The following is a 19317-nucleotide window of genomic DNA, read 5'->3' on the forward strand; positions in this document are numbered from 1 at the left end:
ATTGGAGATAAAATCAACTACATCTGAGCATAAGATGCATATCAAACTGAAATTCTTAATCATTCTTCATTATTATAAAAGTAAAACGAATAAATAACTAAATAACATTCAACTCATCTGTTCAACGATGACCCAACGTGCTGTTTAATGAGTTTGCTACACTTATCAACTCCTATTTCTTTCTTATAATATTATTAACACGAGAAGACACAACTCAAGAATCAAATGCACATGACTAAACTTTGATAACAGCAACTAGTTTGTGTTTAGGACGAATCAAAACAAAACAAAAAACAAGGCAACCCGGAATCAGGTAAATGTAATTTTGCGCTGTGCAGTACTGCTGTTGGCATCTAGGGTCACAGAATTGCACTAAACTAATGCATTCCGACGAACACGAAACCAACACGCATTCAATTCTGCTATGATTTACTCAAAAGAGTTAATTTCACTCAACACGCATAAATTTTCCATCAAATACAAAATATACCTATCAATAGTTTTAAATAACTATATTAGAAGTGAAATCAACTACATCTGAACATAAGATGCATATCAAACTGAAATTCTTAAGCATTTTTATAAGAGTAAAACGAATAAAAAATGATAAAATAATATTCAACTCATCTGTTCAACGATTACCAAACCAGCTGCTTAATGAATTTGTGACACTTAAAACTCCTGCTTCTTTCTTGTAACATTATTAACACAAGAAGCCCCAACTCAAGAATCGAATGCACACAACTAAACATTGATAACGGCAACTAGTTTGTGTTTTCGCGACACATCAAAACAAAACAAAAGCAAGGCAACCCGGTGTCAGGTAAATGTAATTTTGCGCTGTGCAGGACTGCTGTTGGCATCTAGAGTCACAAAATTGCACTAAACTAATGCATTCCGACGGACACGACACCATCACGCATTCAATTCAGCTATGATTTACTCGAAAAGAGTTGATTTCACTCACCACGCATAAATTTTCCATCAAATACTGAATATACCTATCAATAGTTATAAATAAGTATATTGGAGGTAGAATCAACTACATCTGAGCATAAGATGCATATCAAACTGAAATTCTTAATCATTCTTCATTATTATAAAAGTAAAACAAATAAATAACAAAATAACATTCAACACATCTGTTCAACGATGACCCAACGTGCTGTTTAATGAGTTTGCTACACTTAAAAACTCCTGCTTCTTGCTTGTAATATTATTAACACGAGAAGACACAACACAAGAATCAAATGCACTCAACTAAACTTTGATAACGGCAACTAGTTTGTGTTTTTGCGACACATCAAAACAAAACAAAAACAAGGCAAGTTAGAGTCTGGTAAATGTAATTTTGCGCTGTGCATAACTGCTGTTGGCATCTAGGGTCACAAAATTGCACTTAACTAATGCATTCCGACGGACACGAAACCAACACGCATAAATTTCCCAACAAATGCAAAATATACCTATTAATAGTTGTAAATAACTATGTTGGAAGTGAAATTAACTACATCTGAACATAAGTTGCATATCAAACTGAAATTCTAAACCATTTTTCATTATTGTAAAAGTAAAACGAATAATAAATAATAAATGTTCAACTCATCTGTTCAACGATGACTAAGCGTGCTCTTTTCTTACAATATTATTAACACGAGAAGACACAACACAAGAACCCAATGCACACAACTAAACTTTGATAACGGCAACTAGTTTGTATTTGCGACAAATCAAACCAAAACAAAAAACAAGCCAACCCGGAGTCAGGTAAATGTAATTTTGCGCCGTACAGTACTGCTGTAGACATCTAGGGTCACAAAATTGCACTAAACTAATGCATTCCGACGGACACAACACCAACACGCATTCAATTCAGCTATGATTTACTCAAAAAACGTTAATTTCACTCATTCACGCATAAATTTCCCATCAAATGCAATTAAAAACTTGAAAATAATTATGCTATAAATTAAATAAATTGCATGTATGTTAATAAAAGTCGTCTCTATTATAAAATTTGAACTTGTACAAAAAAGTCTAAAACTCTGCGAAGTTAGATTCACAAATGGACGGATTTGTTACGCATCTGCACTTAAGCTTAAACATATAACTAACAAAATCACATTGCTATATAAACAACAAGTCCAAGAAGCAAACTGGTCATAGAAACCGTTGTCATGTGCCCATTATTACACTCATCTTCAGAGCAGTAACACTCCTCCCAGTAATCTCCATTGATGTATACACCCCAGTTGCAAACTCCAGTCACACCAGTCTCAGCAACTGATGCACATCTCCTGATAACTTGCCTCCAACGCCCATCCCCTATTATTTATTAATAAATGAATATTTAACTGTATAAAATTGTGATTGTTTGACTTACAAATGAATCCCCTGGGGCCCTGTTGAGTGACTTTCATGCAGAAAGAGCCAGGCATGTGGCTCTCATCAGTGTTGCACTCAATTGCGATGTTACGTTCTTTGTCGAAGCGTTTGTACGCCCCGCAATTGTCCTCTCCCTTGGCGTCCTCGCTGGAAGCGCATTGATAGCACCGCACTGCCAAACCTGCAATTGTTTTGATAAGATAACAGACGTGGTCGCCATGGGAACTTGTTGTTGATGCTCACCTGCGCCCGCCAACAATGTGATGAAAAACGAAGTAAGTACAAGTTTCGTGAGGCACTTCATCTTGCTGAATAACTGTGTGGTACTACGTACGATTGCCTCAATTGGGCGCTGCGATGATGTTTAATTGCGGTTAATTATTAAAACGACTAAACGCGACACTGGAAAAGTGGGTGTGCGCCGCATGAGTCAAAAACTCACGATGCAAACGATGCAAACAAAACAGCGCACACGCAACACGCGCACACCTTATCCTTGTAACTGACGCAAGCGAACTAAGCGTAAAACGTGTTTGTGGCGACAGTACAAAAGTACTGCGTTGATGAGTTCAACCTGTTGCGCATGCGCCGAACGCACACGGCTAGTACCATCGTCGGACGTTTCCTCGTTGAGTGTTGAGTCTTTGGTCTTTCTGTTTACATGTCGTTTCAAAGCACTTGTTGCCGAGGTGTTTCCCCAAAATTAATGCGGTCGCATTGCAGTACTACCACCTGTGTTCAATAATAACGTCAGCAAATCTAATGGAGCTGAACATTAAGTGCATCTTACTGGCGAGCATCGTCCTCTTCGTGCTCATTCGGCAAGGTAAGAGGCGTTTAATCACCAAGTTGTCTAAGAACCTCACCCTTTTTTCTCAACATGCATAAATCACACAGGTCTCGCTATCAAATGTTGGGACTGCCGGTCCGACTTCGATCCGAAATGCTCCGACCCTTTCGATAACAGCACATTCTACATGACGGACTGCGCCCAGCAGAAGTTGGAGTTTCTACCTGGCGCCAGGTCGACAATGTGTCGCAAAATCCGGCAAAAAAGTAAAATTTCAATTATACACCCTCTAGAGAATCAAATTGATTTTCATTCTTTTATTTCATATTAGTCCACGGCACTTGGCGATACATGCGCAGTTGTGCATACCTGGGCGAGCCGGGAATTCAAGGCGATGAGCGTTTCTGTTTGATGCGCACAGGAACCTACAACATCTTCATGGAGTACTGCACCTGCAACAGCAAAGATGGCTGCAACACCAGCAGTCACCTACAGTCAGCGCACGCCGTATCGCTAGTGGCTATTATTTTAAGTGTGTGCATGTATTTGAGAAGAGTATAGAGATCTGATGTGCCTTCCAGAACGCAAACGAGACGCGTTCTCCACGATGATCAAAACAAATCCGTCCAGCAAAGCGATTATTAACTGTATTTTTTTATATGTGTAACTTTAATATATAAAAAACACATTTTTTAGTACAAAATAATATTTGATACACAAGAGAATACGCGTAGAAAATGTTTAAATATTGGTAACCATCCTAAACAAGAACTAAAGCTAACATTTTAGACTTACCTATTATTACACTGCAACAAAAAAAATGCCTCATGCATGTTTCACGCATAATTTAGCTGATTGTTAAATTAAACAGTCTTCTGTTTCTATATAAAAAAAAATAACAAACGGATTTTATTCCGTGCCGAACTCATTGCGTATCCATGGATATTTCGGCGGACATTCCATGCATGTATGAAAATAGCGCTCCTGCTGGAATACTCTACTATATAGTTTGCAAACATTTGGAGCATCGCATGCAACTTCGCTTTTTGCAAAACGACTCCTCTCACATCCCCAAATATCTTGTTCTTTTGACATCACACGCGGGTTTCTCATCCATTTGATTGCCTGCGAATTTGTTACGAACCAAACATCGGGTTGCCGGAGTAAATCATCTACGAACGTCTGAAATTAGAAAATTTATCCATTATTTTGCACATTTGCGCGGAAAAAGAACTTTTGCGAGTTAAACATCACAGGATGACGTCAGTGTAAGTATTTTGGGTCACTCAACCAATTCACGGACTTACGACGTGCCCAGAATGTCAATAACTTACGTAACTTAAAAAATGTTAATCTCGTTTGCATGCTGATACCTACTTTCCACTTTCTGTACACAATATCAGCGAAAAATTACGACTTCAAGCAACATACCGAAAATGCGCGTAGATATTCCGGCTTCTTGAACCACGCCGAATGCAGATGCAACCCAAATGGCGCCCGATTGCTCAAATAATGCCGCTTGAAGTTGTGATGCAGTAGTTTATAGACTTCATTACCAGACAAATCAGCCGGGCATGTGCCTAATTTAATACACATGAAATCATTTGCGATGAGCGGATTGAGTGGCAGTTCCCAAACACCAGGGTGCGCGCGTGTTGGACAATTCTGTGATTGCGCACATGCATGCGGCAAAGCGTGGTCTAAAGTATACGGCCAATATGGCGGATCGTGATGCGGAGCAATAATGGAACTATCATACAGGAAACCAAACTCTTTCGCCATTAAAAATTGTCGGTTCCAGCCGACTTTCAAGAACGGCGTGCGCATTCCCTTGATTTCAGGCAGGCGTACACCAGCAAAGCGATGTAAAATATTCGCCTGCCCCACCATTTCATCGAAGTAATCTTCAATTGTCGCATTATTGGCCCACCAATCTTCAGGACCACGATGACTGTACAAACAAAAATAAAATAAAACAACTGGTTTTTTGTCGTCATGAAAAGTATGACTTACGTGATTGAATGAACAGCGATTTCGTGTCCATCATTCCACAACTTCTGTGTTTGTTGATAATTGTTATACTGATGACTAACAAAAAAGGTAGCGACGATCGGACAACCATTCGGATTGGTGCGATTGGCGTTGAACAGGAAGTTGGAGTACAAGTCGAAGTTGTCAAAGTTGATGGCGTCGTCGAACGTCAGCAGCACCATTTGTGGCGTGTCTGCGGCTGGTAAACCACCAGGTATATTCGTACCATCAGGATCACACCAACAATCTGGCAGGACACAAATTGAGGGATCGCACTCTGGTGGTAAATTCTCATCATTAAAGTTTTGACAATGTCCCTCATCGCTGCCATCGGGGCAATCCGTGGACCCGTCGCAGAAATACTGCTCCGGCAAACAGGTACCATCACCACAACCTAGTTCAAACTCATTCGGACACTCCGCCGCGGTGAGCAGTGGTTTTGGCACGGTGGCCTCTAAGAAATCCAACGAAAACAATCCGTAAGTTGATGCAACTATGAAGATGTAAACGCAGATAATTACCGGCAGTGATGTCGCAATTCTCGACGTTCGCCTTGAAATCGCAGATCTGCCTGTTGACGTCGAACAATAGCCCGACAGAACAGCGAAACTCGAAGACCTCGCCTTCGAGGCACAAGAAGTACTTTGCGCACTCGTTGCTCGTCCATGTTTTGGCCTTTGCGCGCTCCGGGTCGCGATAGAATCGTCCGTTCTCAACGCATTTGATGCACCGGCCGAAGTCAACTGCAAAAAAAAAGCCTTAAAACGTTTGCCGATGAATGCACTCAAATGAGTGTTTAGTGGTGTGTTGAAACTTCTTAAGTGCATTCAGCTACCTTGGGAACTCGTGTTTTGCATTGCGAACAATTGTTCGCCGCGCGATTAACGAGCGAAATTTGCGCTGTTTAGCATGCTGATAGTTCACAGTTCGCATGCATTACGCGTGGTTCTACAAAAACATTTATTCGATGCAAAAAAGAGAAATTGACCGTAATTGTCGTTCCAGTTTGAATACCGCAGACGAATCGATTCGAGCACGCTCAACTAATCGAATGACAGAGTTAAGTAATGTGAATTTTTGGCGCGTGGGCTTACCGCAGAGTAAAACGATGCTGACTGCAAGTAAGAAACGATGCGCAATCTTCGACCGCATGTTGTCCAAGCGGATCGTTGCCCGATCGATGGATTAATCGGTGATTATTTACTTTCCACGCGAAGAGCGCAATGTGTGTGCGGTACGCACCGTGCACGTCTTTTCAACTGACTGCCGCTGCTGGTTGCGGCTGCGGCGAGTATAGTGCGTCGTGTCGCGCGTTGAGAACTTTGGAGAGTTCGTGAGATATTCATTCCGTGCGCCGACCACTTTCTCATCGTCGCCGCCGCAGAACACCGATGTAGCCTATGTACGAGATGCACATGTGGAAATCGACGCAGCGCGCGCGCGCTGTTCTATTCAACAATTAAGGCGTCAAGAGAAACCAGCGAGTTCTACTTAGCATACGCAATTATATTTAAATTCTCTTCATCGCGCATCTAATACACACATTTTCAGCATAATAACAAAATTAGTTACGGTCAAGGTGTAGAATAACAATAGCAATAATTGTTGATGTTGCTATAGGTATTTTTAAATTTTTTTTAAAAAGTTTTTTTAAATGTTTCATAACTTTGCACTCCTTTGCTATATGCAACCAATAGTACACAATTTTGACGCTTGCCAGAATGTAAACAAACATTCGAACCACCACCGTTAAACGTTTCGTAATGTTGCAACGGACATAATTTAAACGCGAGTGAAGCATTGATTATACACTAGAAATGCAGATATTTACCTGCATTGCCTCGTTTTTAGTGCTGCTTTTTTATGCACTGGCTTTCGACGAGCTGATATTTTTCGCCAATGCTGAGTTATCAGTGCAGGATATGCGAAAGGCGGGTCGCGAGCAGTATCAGGTAAAATCTCATTTCTCTACTGTATTTCCATAGATAACATGCGAATATTTATTTGCACATCTGTACAGATACTGCAAGAACGTGGGAAGCTGCCCAAATACGGCGAATGCTGGAAGGCGGCCTTGGAGCACGTCGAAGAAAGTTGCCGGCAGCTGACGGAGGAAACCCAAAGCGACGTCGCGCTGCACATCACCAACTGTTTCCTAGAGATGTCCGGCCATGATACCTACAGTTGCGGCACTGATAAGAAGCCAAATCTGCGCGCAATCTGTCTGCAGAGTATGACTGACCGGGCGTTTAACGTTTACACCGAATTTTTCACTCAGGCACAGAATATCTGCTGGTTTCTGAGGGGCACACTCTGGCAGGAAACCATTGAGGAAAACACGCGGAAAGTCGGCAAGCAGTTGGATAAATCCTCGAGGAATCAAGAGACTTTGCTGAAGAATCAACAGCATTCTCTGGAATTACAAGAGAAGATGTTGAAATACGGCGAGGAGATGGACGCAATAATGATGCGCTTCATGGCGACTACGAAACAACATCACGAACTGATTCAAGTGCTCAGCACGTCCGTGAGCAATCTGCAATCGTGGCTGATCGGCGAAGTTTCATGGCTGGACAGCGCAGTATTCTATCTAGTCGCTTCACTTGTCGTTATTTTTGTGACATCGTCACCTAGGGCAATGGCAGCGCGTCTACCGATGTTAATCCTATTGGGTTGTAACATTTTCTTCGAGCGAATTCTCTGCTATGGCATCAGCCATGGGAGTGTAATGAACGCTGAGCTGGTTCATGAAAATTACTACACTTATGTGTCTTACATGCGATATGCGTTTATTGCGTTCATGGGATTCACGCTGGGATTCCATGCGTTGATGTACAAAGACTACCTCATTGAGAACCACCTGATTCTGGAGACGATTCAGGAGGGCATACGTGATTTGCAACATTCCCTACAGCCGGTGGTGATGCACGCTGAAAGTCAGCAGCAGGATCGAGCTGTGGAGAGTATCGAGCGAGAATGCTTGGAGAATATTCCGCGCGCGCGACCGCGGAAGAACGGTACAAATGTCACACCTCGGCGTACATACTATTTGGACTTGTCCAGAGGGTCAACGGAATCGACGAGGAGCAACGGACGGTACAATTTGCGCGTTCGGCACGATACCGGCTTGATGTTGAATAGCTTTGAATAGTTTACAGCTTTCATTGCCAACTGCTGACTGAATATTATGACAAAGATATAGTTTACTTTTAATTTATTGAGCAAATGAATAAATATTACTGATTAGTTATTATGTTATTATATATTCGATAAAAATCCTGCATTAGCATGAAAATGTGTATAAAACCGCATAATTCCCATGGATATAATCTGTAAATTAGATTTTTCTTTATTCTTTTGCTTTAATTAAACAAATAAAAAACAAGACTGGATTTCGCGCATGTGTAGCATTATGTGTATATGAACGTCGGCTAACCTAAAAATTCTACGCAACGCACAAGCGTCGTTATTCATTTGTTTCGTTCGTTGAGTATCCTCACTATGGCTGCAGCAATGGATAAAAAGGTAACACAATTTCACTATACCAAAACTTTGTTAATTTAACATTTCCCAAGGCCCCAACTACAGGCGATGGCAAAGAAAAGAAACGTAAAGAGTCAATCTTGGATTTATCAAAGTACTTGGAGAAAACCATTCGAGTGAAGTTTGCGGGCGGGCGCGAAGCCGCTGGCATCCTCAAAGGTTACGATCCTTTGCTTAATCTGGTCCTGGACAACACCACAGAATATCTACGTGATCCCGATGATCCCTACAAACTGGTGGAAGATACAAGACCCCTTGGTTTGGTTGTCTGCAGAGGCACCAGTGTTATACTCATATGTCCCATGGAAGGCATGGAATCAATACCTAATCCATTTATACAGCAAGATTAGTTTACTTTAGGATAATGCTACTTTAATTTTTATGTCTTATATTGTATTTCTTTTGATTTATTTAATGCTGGCATTCTTCATAACAAATTTCACTTGACTGAGTAATGCTTGTTTTGATATAGGTATATATATTGGTTTTGGAAATTATTCCTTTGTTTTGATTTATGAACAATAAAAAACTTGTTTGTAGAAGTAAACAAATGATTAATAATTTAGTTATTGTTGTAGAATGGTGCAATAAATGTTTGTGTACTGTTGGAAAAAAATATGTATATTGGGTTGCCTATAGTACGACAGGAAGTCATTTCGATTTGAATAATTCGAAAGTTCCATGACGTAAACTTAAGCCGATAAGCATGCAAAATGGTACATTACGTAATACCACAAGGTGCACTCGGCGCGCTCGTTAACTCTGAGACATATCAACAAAAACATTGACTCATGCCGAGCGAATGAATGAACATGCAAGTCGCCCATGAACGCTATAAAAATAGCGTCGCGTTTCTTTGTCCGAATTGTACGGCATACTTTTGTTGCGCGTCGCGCCTACTCCACGCACGTACTTTGACCGAACGTACATTAAACGAACGTGTCCATTTAAATAAACAAACGTGTTTCAGTTACGCCAAGTTACAAGGACCAGACGGCGACTTACATCGGCTTCCGCTGCAAGCGCATGAAAGTGAAAATGCGTGCGCATTGTGCGTGCGGTCGGAAGCTGCGCATTGCGGGCGGGGGCGCCGAAAAGCGCGCCGACACACACGCTCGTCCCCCTTAGTACCCAGCCGCCAGCCCGCTAGCCCGCGCCCGCGCCTCCGCCTGCAACGATCGATTCCGGCGTTTGGTCTCCGCGTCGTCGTCCTGGTCGTCAACCGCCAACCGCCCGCCGCGGTCGCGCTCCTGTAAATAGCAATAATTCGCGTTCGTTTTCAAGGTCGGTAAGGCCAGGCGCGGACTCCCGGTGCAGCTACACGTAGTTCAGTGCATCATCCGCCGGCGATCGTCGCATCCCACCGTCTCCGAAAAAAAAAAAAAACGCCAAACGCGCTTGTTGTTAGTGCTGTGATCGCTATCGTCCTTCCGTCGTTCGTTCTTCTCTTCATCGTCCTCCTCCGCAATGGCAACGACCGTTTTTTAGCAGCGTTTACCCAGCCGCTCAGCTTATCGCACAGGTAATAAGCCATTTCGTAATTGGCGGTGATGCGGCGCATGTGATGCCGGTGGTAATAAAATTAGACGTTATTATCATGCGGCAGGCGCGGACGCTTTATTTACTCTTCACCTTGAATCATCGAGTCGTTAATCGTCTACCGTGCGTTGAGAAATGTCTTATCGACGCGATTCGAATTTCATGAAGGTGTAGATATTCATTACACGATTGTAAATCGCGCATTCTGAGCTTCAAACACGCAGCAGACAATCATTACCAGCGTATTATTTTCTATAACGACGAGGCGGATTGCTTGTTGCGCACGTTCAATATGCAAACTGTTATATTATTAAATAGATTACGATACAGTGGCATTCGGTTGTTTGTTTGTTTGAACAATAACGCGAACAATAATGTGACATTCGAGACAAATGGATTGCCATTCTTCATAATGATATATTGCATATGTGACCTTTGTCGGAGTTGCGACTGGGACTGTTGGGACTGGGCCACTAAGTAGAAGAAAACAAAAAGCACCCCTTGTAGAATGATGAGTGAATCATGCTCCCGCTCTCGTGCCGCCCTCACCGCCCCTACCATTTGCGCCACGAGCGCTTTTATGTAATAAGTTCAAAGCAGACGGCACACAAGTGCACGCGCGTCGCCTTGGGAGGTGCAAGGCGGCGCGCATTGCCCGAGTGCAAGGTTAAGGATGCACAAAGGAGCAGGAGACGCAGCGGCGGCGCACGATTCATTGATTGCAAACACACTCGCGCCGTGGTATTTCATTAGAGGGCTGGAGTGTGCACATAAGGGGTGCCCGCATCCTGCATGCCTGCATGCCTGCAGGATGTGTTATCGATTGTCGAGGCACCTCCGACGGGCTGGCGGCCGCCGCCACCGCGCCGCGATGGTGAACTTGTGGCTGCTCGTCAAGGCCGCGCCCGCCATCGATTTTTCACTCCGCAGCCACACAGTTACAATAACACTATCACATAATCAAAACCCAGCGGCAAACAAAATTCCGTTTTGTTTGTTTGTTTGTTTGTTTGCGCTGCGATAAATGTAATAATTGAATATTTACAATGTTTAGAGTTTACGAAGACGGAATCGCCGGCTCTGATATCAGTAACGAATGCGGATATTAAGTGCACACGGAGATAACGGCGCGCGTTGAGTCAGGATTCGGGTACCCCGGGGTTCCGTCCAACTGGAAATATCTCACGGCTCGAGAGCGCCGCGCGCACTCCTGACATAACAACGCATAGTAAACTTTGTAGTAGCGCGCGCGGCTGGTGATAAAGTCCGTTAGCCTTTTGTCTCGTTCGCGCCCGGTGGCGGTAGGAGCGGCGGGCGATGATGATAAGAGCGCGGCGGCACGGAAAGCGCGAGAAAGACGCGCGCGCGCGCTCGCTCGGCGTCGCGTTCGCGCCCGCTGCGGCTGCTCTCAGTGCGTAAAGACGGCGCGCGCCGGCAAGTTGAAAGTTTAAGTCAAGTCCGAGTGCGCTTTTCGTCGTGTGTGCGCGGCGACTCACTCACGCGCAGATAAAAACGAAAAACGCGCAAGTACTTCGTCAGTGCTGGCCCAGCTGATGGCACAAGCGGGTTGAAACAATGGACAGCAATCATTCTACTATCCAACGCCATTGATAACACATTAAATATTGTTTAAATATTCCATCAAAAACTGTTTTCATTTAGTTTTATTCAGTGCCAGTGTCGATTTTCCACAAAAAGAAAACTGCATCAGAATGCGTAAGTGTCGCTAAAACTTTGATACAATTTAACGCTGAGACAAGTTCAAATAAGTCGCCGTTATTTTTCGTCCGATTGAAGAAAATAAAAACATCGCCGAGACAAGTGTTAGTACTAGTCCTGCGTCCTGGGCGCGCTTTTCGTTGAATCGCAAGCCAAGACTATTGGCACCGGAGTGTTCGCGCGTGCGGACGCGCCGAGATCTATCTACGTGCGCGGTGTTTACATATCGACGAACTTAAAAATAACCAGCGCGTTGTATGCACACACACGTCCCTTTTGACGCGGGAAGCGCATTTTCGGCCGCACCTGCTAATGAATTCATTCGCTGTAAATGCGCGTGCAAAATTTCGGCACAACTACCGCACAAAAAAAAAACAACTACGTACATAGGTACTCAACGCGATTCGAGTTGATAATGGCCGCATTTTTCCAGGTGATTTTGATTGCCAATTGACATACTTTGTATTCATTTCCCTCGCGGGCGCTAATCACCGTGCGAGCGATTCAAGGCCCAATCTCACGCTATCAGCGCATTCATCGCTAAACAATCACGCCGCGCGAGTAATTACTCATCAATCCATTGCGCGCTCGCAACGACGTACACGCCGCGATTATCTTATCGCCAGCTGAAAGAGCTTCGAACTTTCATTCTCGATGACTTATCGGTGCAAAGAGAACAATCACTTTCGATGATACCACTTGTCATACGAAAACACACGCACTCAGAAACATGCTACTAATTAGAAAATAACTATTCGGGAATGCATGTTTATTCTTGAAGAGACAAAGGAATGAATCTTTTTTTTTGTGATTGAAATTACTGTCATGCATGCTTATTGTATTCGAATGTAGAACGAATCATTTTCCATTCGCATGAAATAAATATTTACATTCTTAAGTTGTTTATTGGACACCGCACGAATCATATTGCTTTTATGTTTATAAAACGCGTCATTTTACCTAGACTAGATGATCAGTTTCGAATTGTTTCACAAATAATCAAATGTTTAATCGGACGCTAATGACTTACCATGTACTGAGAAGGTATTTCGCGATTACATCGCCGGCACGACCATGAGGCGGATGATAAGAGGCTAATGATATTATGTACTTATTATTATTAAAAAAAATCGAAACCGAACAAGTATCGTGATTGAATGCCTCGATTAGCGTACAAGTTCGGACTCTTACAAGTGTTACAGCACTCACTTGTCGATAACGACGCTTATGAGATGCCGAAATGAGAGAAAAAAAAAAAACGCGACCTAAATCAAGCGTGCACACGCGCTCGCACTTGTATGCGACTGTTTGATTATTCGAGAAATGCGGAGATGAGAACACAACAATAGAACGCCATGGAAGTGGAAGTGACCGACAGCGAAAGGTTATCGGCGATTGCCCGATTGCGGTTGAATCTCGCCTGGTGGTGACCGCTAATTCTTGCGGGTCGAAAAATCGAAAAATCATCCAGCGCGGCCTGCATTCCAATCAAAACAAACGATATATGAATACAAGCGTCAACACATTCAACACGTCCAACACACAGCTGATGTACGTACTGTAAACACATAGGCTCGCTCGGAAAATATTGGGTAATATTTTCATCCGGTAGGGACAGGCGTGCCAAAGATGAATGAGATGGCTCATTGCCATAAGATGATCCGATTTCTGCGCGTCGCGGTTTTTTTTTTTTTTTTAATTAAGCAACTGCGCATAAAACTAGATACACAGTTATTGCACGACGACGACACACGCCGCGGTCGAAGAGAATTTTTACATTTGGGCAGATATTCAAGTTGGGAGTCTAAATTTATCCGCGTGTACCCGCGCGGCGCGCACTTGCAGTAGGATTTATTGCTAATAATAATAAGCGTCGACTTATTTTTAGTGTTGTCGCATAAATCCAGCATCGCACTATGCGGCGTTCACGCCTTCGTTTGCACGAAAAGTCGAATGATACGAGCATTATGAACAATAGCCATCGAGAGGAAACCGCGAACAATGTATGGAATACGCGTATGCGCTCGCTGGGAACGGGAATATTTCGACAACGCGCGCAGCGACTTTGTTTATTTACAACACGGACAAATTGCCGGCCTGGTTGCCGGTTGATAAAATTGATCCTTTTGTTAAGCAATTAGCACCGTATTCATGCGACATGTGGAAGCGCGCTAGTCCAACCGTTGGATGTCTACTCGTATGCCGCCATATCAGTCGGGCCCGATCGTACATTCCGATCTCACACCTTTGAAACAACAATACACACACTCATACTGATTGAAATCGAATTTATAGGCGGTTTCGGAAAATGTGCCTTTGTCTGTTCACTGTATTCCCAGTGAATGAGTAATGGAGGCGTAGAGAAATAGAAAAAAAAAAAAACACGCCGCCATAGTTAATGTTCTCTGTGTGCTCTGACCCCCCACCATTTTGGTTCTTATGTTGCAGATAAACGTATCGAAAGCCCATCGAACCAGTTTCGCACTACGTATGGCACGCAACTGTAGTTTACCAAACACCACCCGGCAGTACGGGCCGCAATTCAAGTCGCACCAACGACGCCGCATGAAAAACTTGGACCCGTCGACGACGAGGACGAGTCACGCAAACGCCGTAAATTCGCCAATTGCGTCACGCGGGCAGCACGGACGCGGATTACACGAGTGGTCAATGAACGGCCGCGAAGCCGCTATAGAAACTAATCCGAGCAAAGAGCGCGATCAATTCCCAGCATGGCCGACGCGCAGGGCGACGACGGCGGCAGAGATGTAAGCGAAGCCTCGGAACCATTAATGCCGGCTGCCGTGGAACACCAGCTCGAAGATGTGGTGCTCCCGGTGTTGGAGGGTGACCATGACTCGTCCTCGCAACACTTCTACGACTCGAACATCATCCACGGCAACAGTAATAACACAGCGGCGAATTCACCCAGCAGAACCATACCACTGCTATCTGCAGCGCTGGGTGGTGAAAAGTTCTGTGAGACAGACCTGCTGCTGAATGGCGTTGGCGTTGGTACCAACGGAGTGCTTCCGAAACCGGAATTGCATGTCCAGTTCAATCATAACAGCGGCGTCAACCTGATCGATGAAGAGAATGCGAAGATGGCCGATAGTCTTTCCAGCCGCGAGGAGGGCGGCAGTGAATCATCGAGCAGTTCCGAATCGAGTATCGAATTAGCTGAGAGTAGACCTCCGGATGGTGGCTGGGGCTGGGTGGTGGTGGTTGCTTCGTTTGTCGTGAACCTCATCGCCGACGGCGTCACACTGAGTTTTGGTGTCATTTTTGTTGAATTTAAAACGTACTTCGGAGAGAGTCTGGGCAAAACCGCCTGGATCGGCAGTGTCTTCATGGCGATGCCGTTGTTGAGCGGACCAATCGCGAGCTTCCTAACGGACCGCTACGGCTGTCGCCGGGTGACAATCATTGGTTCGATATTGGCTTCCACTGGATTCGTCATAAGTTCAATGGCGAACAGTATGGAGATTTTGTTCATAACATTCGGAGTCCTCGCAGGATTTGGACTGAGTTTGTGTTACGTGGCGTCGGTGGTGATCGTGGCGTATTACTTCGACAAGCGAAGGTCCTTCGCCACAGGTTTATCGGTGTGTGGCAGCGGTATTGGTACATTTATCTTCGCGCCGTTGACTCAGGCCCTAATCACAGAGTACGGCTGGCGTGGCACTACTTTAATCTTGGCCGGACTCTTTCTTAATTTAGCGGTGTGTGGCGCTTTGATGCGGGATTCGCCATGGACGCCTAGCCATAAGGCAAAGCGTCAGAGGAAACTTGATCGAGAGTTGAAGAAGAACAAGAAGAACGCCTCGGTGGAAACTTTCTCAGTGAGCAACAGCACGAACACGGCCAGTGTGCTCCAACCCATCCTAGAGGCCCACGAGCCCAGTGATCATGCCAAACCTGAAAACTTTGATATCAAACTTTCGTCGTCCCTTGTCAACCTTCCTACTTACGTGCGTAACGGTGAGAAAGTCCCCATCGAGGTGATTGAACTTCTGTCCACACACAAGAATGTCTATAACGTCCTAATGCAAAACTATCCTAGTTTACTCACACCTTCAAGAAGCTTCAGTGATTCCGGCAGGCTCAATGAGGCTATGCATCAGCACAACGTACGGTTTACACAACCGCAATCGCCGCTGTCGATAGAAAGTCCACGTGGCACTACCAGTCCACAGAGCCCACCACCAACAACAGAAACAAATCAACCGCGCTCTGCGGACGCAGCATACCTCTGGTGGCTGAAACGCAATCAAATCACACCGCCACGTATCAATCCGCAGAAGAAGGTCAATACCACCACAGCGTACTTGAAGGATCTACGGGTGCACCGTTTGTCCTTGACCTATCGCGGGGCGATGTTAAACATCAACCGGTACCGCCTGCGCGCGTCTAGTTGTCCGGACATCTACCGCAACTCCATGACAACCATTGCGAAGGAGAAGAATGAGTGGCAGGTGGCATTCAAAGAGTTCTGGGCGTTGATCGTCAACATGTTCGATTTCTCGCACTTTGCCGACATGAAGTTTCTGCTGTTTGCAATCTCCAACTTCCTGCTCTACACATGGTATGATGTGCCCTATGTGTACATCGCCGACTACGCGCAGAACATCGGTTTCAGTGAAGAGGATTCCTCCATGCTCATTGGGCTGATCGGCATCGTGAATACAGTGGGAGAGGTGAGCAAGGTCACACCACATGTGCATAATATGATATAATCTTTATCTTTTTAGGTCATCCTCGGATGGGCGGGTGACCGTCCTTGGATCAACGCCGGGCTGATCTATGCGGTATGCATGGCATTATGCGGGGCAGTCATCGCCTTGACTCCACTGTTCAAAACCTTCTGGGCCTTGGCGACCATCTCCGGCCTCTTCGGGTTGTTCATCGCGGCAAACTACTCGCTGACCTGTATTATTCTGGTCGAGCTGATCACTCTGGAGAAGTTCACCAATGCATACGGACTGTTGTTGCTTGTTCAAGGTGTTGCCAATTTGATAGGCCCACCTTTAGGAGGTAAACCATATTCAGCATAATAAAATAACTTCGAATGTATTAACACTCCTCTCATAGGTTGGCTGTGTGATGTGACGGGAACATACGACTTATCATTTTACCTGGCGGGCATCTTCATCGCAATCAGCGGCATGATGTTGGTGGTGCTGCCCACGGCGAACAGATATAAACGCTTCCAGACCATCCAGCGCAATGCGTCGCAGACATCCAGAGAACCACGCTTCTATCAGGTGCTCGCGTCTTGCCTCACCGGACGCGTGGATGTCAAGACCCCACTGGAGAACCACGTCTAGGCGCCACTCACACACCAGTCACACACATGACACACAAAAAATATTTCACAAAGTGAACTTATTTGCGGCGCGCCCGAGTAGGTGATGTTCCGTCAATTCAATTCATAGGCATGTAAGTGTAAACATTGATTAAGGAAAGGGAAGAGACTCTCTTATTCAATGGTGTAAGAGTAATCACACCGCTAGAAAACCAAAAATGTTGCAGTGGCTCGTGTTGCCATTTTGGAGGGTGCAGCACCCTCCGTGTTGACTAGACTAGATTTGGAGATATAGGGTGATTCCATCGTATGGCTGTTGCAAACCTTTTTAAACTATGATAGTAGATAGACTTACGATATCTAGCTGATAATATTAATTATTATATAATATGAATTCTTGTTACGGCGTTTCCAATAACAAATAGTATTTTATTGCGAGGTGATTCGTCATCGACGATATGCAATAAGTATTTTCGAATTTAACTCTTATCTTAACGCGACGAGCAAGACGCCAGGTGAAGCCGAGCTATTACCACGCAATCGGATAACGAAACTAAGCAAATAATATACCAATACACTCACGAGATTACAATTTACCTATAGTGCGCACACGGGACATTGTAATGCCCTCCGAATTCCAGTAATATAGTAGATACTGTGCAAGTAACTGCGAAGAACGTACCTTTTTCCAATCAGCGTGTTGATTATTGTGTAAAATTGATAAGAAATTAGCGTGATAGGCGTGAATTTCAAGTGCTAGTTTTGTACACGTGAGCGAGAGTGTAACGGAAACTTAAAAATATTCTAATGAACTAAAAATTGAAAAGACTAAAGACTATTCTATGTAAACGGAATACTAATTAATACGAAAACGAGTTGCAGAGACGCAGAGAACAAATGTGTACATAGATAAATGAAAGAAAGATTATTTTTTGCCTTGTCGACTAATCGCATCAGATAGTATTCTATATTTTTCAAAACAAATAACCAAAACCAAAGGCAATGTGAAGAATGTCTAAACGGAGCGCAGCGCTCCCTTTCTAAACACAATTAGTTCATAACTAATTCCAATTGTAAGTAAACAAAATCTCAGGTTTTATGTAATACGAGAAGATGCGACGATGAATCAGCTCAAAACCCGTTTGGTTCCACGACGACGACGACGACGACGACGTGTATTACTTGCGACGATTTAGGATTTCGTTGTTTTTCGATGTACCATTACGATAATCATGAAAATTGCGGCTAAAATCGACTAAAATTAAATTAAACGATGGACGGCGACGTTCGATAAAACAAAGTGAATATTAATTAATTAACTAAAATGGCGGACGCGGACGACCATAAAAACAAAACAGGTTGACGACACAAATGTAGACTGTTATTTTCGTAAAGCATTAGAATGTACCAAAAAAAAAAGAAGAAGATACTATTGTTAATGGGCATAATTGATACGATAGCTTATTAGTGAATAAGATGGAGGCATGCGAGCAATTACGATGCGCGGAGAGCAGATACACATAACTATACTCAGATTAATTTTGTAGACAAGGCTGTGTTGAATACGATTAGTAGTAATATATAAATATACATTTATAGGTAGCATCCACGACGAATAAATTATTATCACGTATGAAGTTTCGATTTTTCACGATTAATAAAAACTAATCGCACGCCACGAGACGCCTAAGCGTGTCTCTCGCACGAGCGCTTGTTCAGGGCACGTGCGACGCCAGCTTCCGAGGGCTTCTCAGGACATATCCCCGGCGAGAACACCAAAGAGCCTCGCTTTGCGACCTCCCAATGTGAAGTCGGTCATCGCACGCCCACAACTCGTACATTTTGGTATTTAACATGTATGTAGGATTATTATTAGTGAGGAAGCCAAACTTTTCCAAGTTTCCACACGCCACGCTAGCACGTGGCGTGTTAGTTCTCTTCAATACCCTAATTGAAAACGATTTGACGAAATGGATTTGTAAAGCATATCTGTGATTATTCCTTG

At 44.0% G+C, this 19317-nt stretch overlaps 6 protein-coding genes across 7 annotated transcripts; 4 read left to right on the forward strand and 2 right to left on the reverse strand.

Annotated features, from left to right (window-relative positions):
- Nucleotides 1-1985: 1985 nt before the first annotated feature.
- Nucleotides 1986-2898, reverse strand: LOC135796336 (uncharacterized). The gene is made up of 3 exons (XM_065308326.1): nt 2629-2898; nt 2384-2566; nt 1986-2325 (listed from the first exon to the last, which is right to left on the reverse strand). Exons 1-3 carry the CDS (start codon nt 2687-2689, stop codon nt 2120-2122), a joined length of 450 nt encoding a protein of 149 aa, XP_065164398.1. The 5' UTR covers nt 2690-2898; the 3' UTR covers nt 1986-2119.
- A 91-nt stretch (nt 2899-2989) lies between these two features.
- Nucleotides 2990-3900, forward strand: crok (crooked). Its single transcript, XM_065308315.1, has 3 exons — nt 2990-3211; nt 3283-3441; nt 3507-3900. Exons 1-3 carry the CDS (start codon nt 3148-3150, stop codon nt 3734-3736), a joined length of 453 nt encoding a protein of 150 aa, XP_065164387.1. The 5' UTR covers nt 2990-3147; the 3' UTR covers nt 3737-3900.
- Nucleotides 3826-6605, reverse strand: ChLD3 (Chitin and LDLR binding deacetylase 3). The gene is made up of 5 exons (XM_065308189.1): nt 6301-6605; nt 5728-5949; nt 5189-5660; nt 4607-5126; nt 3826-4357 (listed from the first exon to the last, which is right to left on the reverse strand). Exons 1-5 carry the CDS (start codon nt 6356-6358, stop codon nt 4085-4087), a joined length of 1545 nt encoding a protein of 514 aa, XP_065164261.1. The 5' UTR covers nt 6359-6605; the 3' UTR covers nt 3826-4084.
- A 318-nt stretch (nt 6606-6923) lies between these two features.
- Nucleotides 6924-8456, forward strand: LOC135796292 (uncharacterized). Its single transcript, XM_065308250.1, has 2 exons — nt 6924-7158; nt 7227-8456. The coding sequence occupies exons 1-2, from the start codon at nt 7024-7026 to the stop codon at nt 8355-8357; spliced, it is 1266 nt and encodes a 421-aa protein (XP_065164322.1). The 5' UTR covers nt 6924-7023; the 3' UTR covers nt 8358-8456.
- A 134-nt stretch (nt 8457-8590) lies between these two features.
- On the forward strand, nt 8591-9300 carry LSm7 (U6 snRNA-associated Sm-like protein LSm7). The gene is made up of 2 exons (XM_065308338.1): nt 8591-8731; nt 8782-9300. The coding sequence occupies exons 1-2, from the start codon at nt 8708-8710 to the stop codon at nt 9097-9099; spliced, it is 342 nt and encodes a 113-aa protein (XP_065164410.1). The 5' UTR covers nt 8591-8707; the 3' UTR covers nt 9100-9300.
- Nucleotides 9301-9827: 527 nt separating this feature from the next.
- Nucleotides 9828-18945, forward strand: LOC135796217 (uncharacterized). 2 transcript variants are annotated; one of them, XM_065308152.1, is made up of 4 exons: nt 9828-10271; nt 14456-16704; nt 16759-17041; nt 17099-18945. In XM_065308152.1, the coding sequence occupies exons 2-4, from the start codon at nt 14740-14742 to the stop codon at nt 17332-17334; spliced, it is 2484 nt and encodes an 827-aa protein (XP_065164224.1). In that variant the 5' UTR covers nt 9828-10271; nt 14456-14739; the 3' UTR covers nt 17335-18945. The 2 variants fall into 2 exon arrangements, with proteins under 2 accessions (XP_065164224.1, XP_065164222.1); XM_065308150.1 differs by lacking the exon at nt 9828-10271 and adding an exon at nt 11657-12004.
- Nucleotides 18946-19317: the final 372 nt, after the last annotated feature.

Source organism: Atheta coriaria, unplaced genomic scaffold (genome assembly GCF_025399875.1).
Source record: "Atheta coriaria isolate IRGN ID8LTWV9N9 unplaced genomic scaffold, Caltech_Dcor_3.1 hic_scaffold_1_pilon, whole genome shotgun sequence".
NCBI classification, from domain to species: Eukaryota; Metazoa; Arthropoda; class Insecta; order Coleoptera; family Staphylinidae; genus Dalotia; species Dalotia coriaria.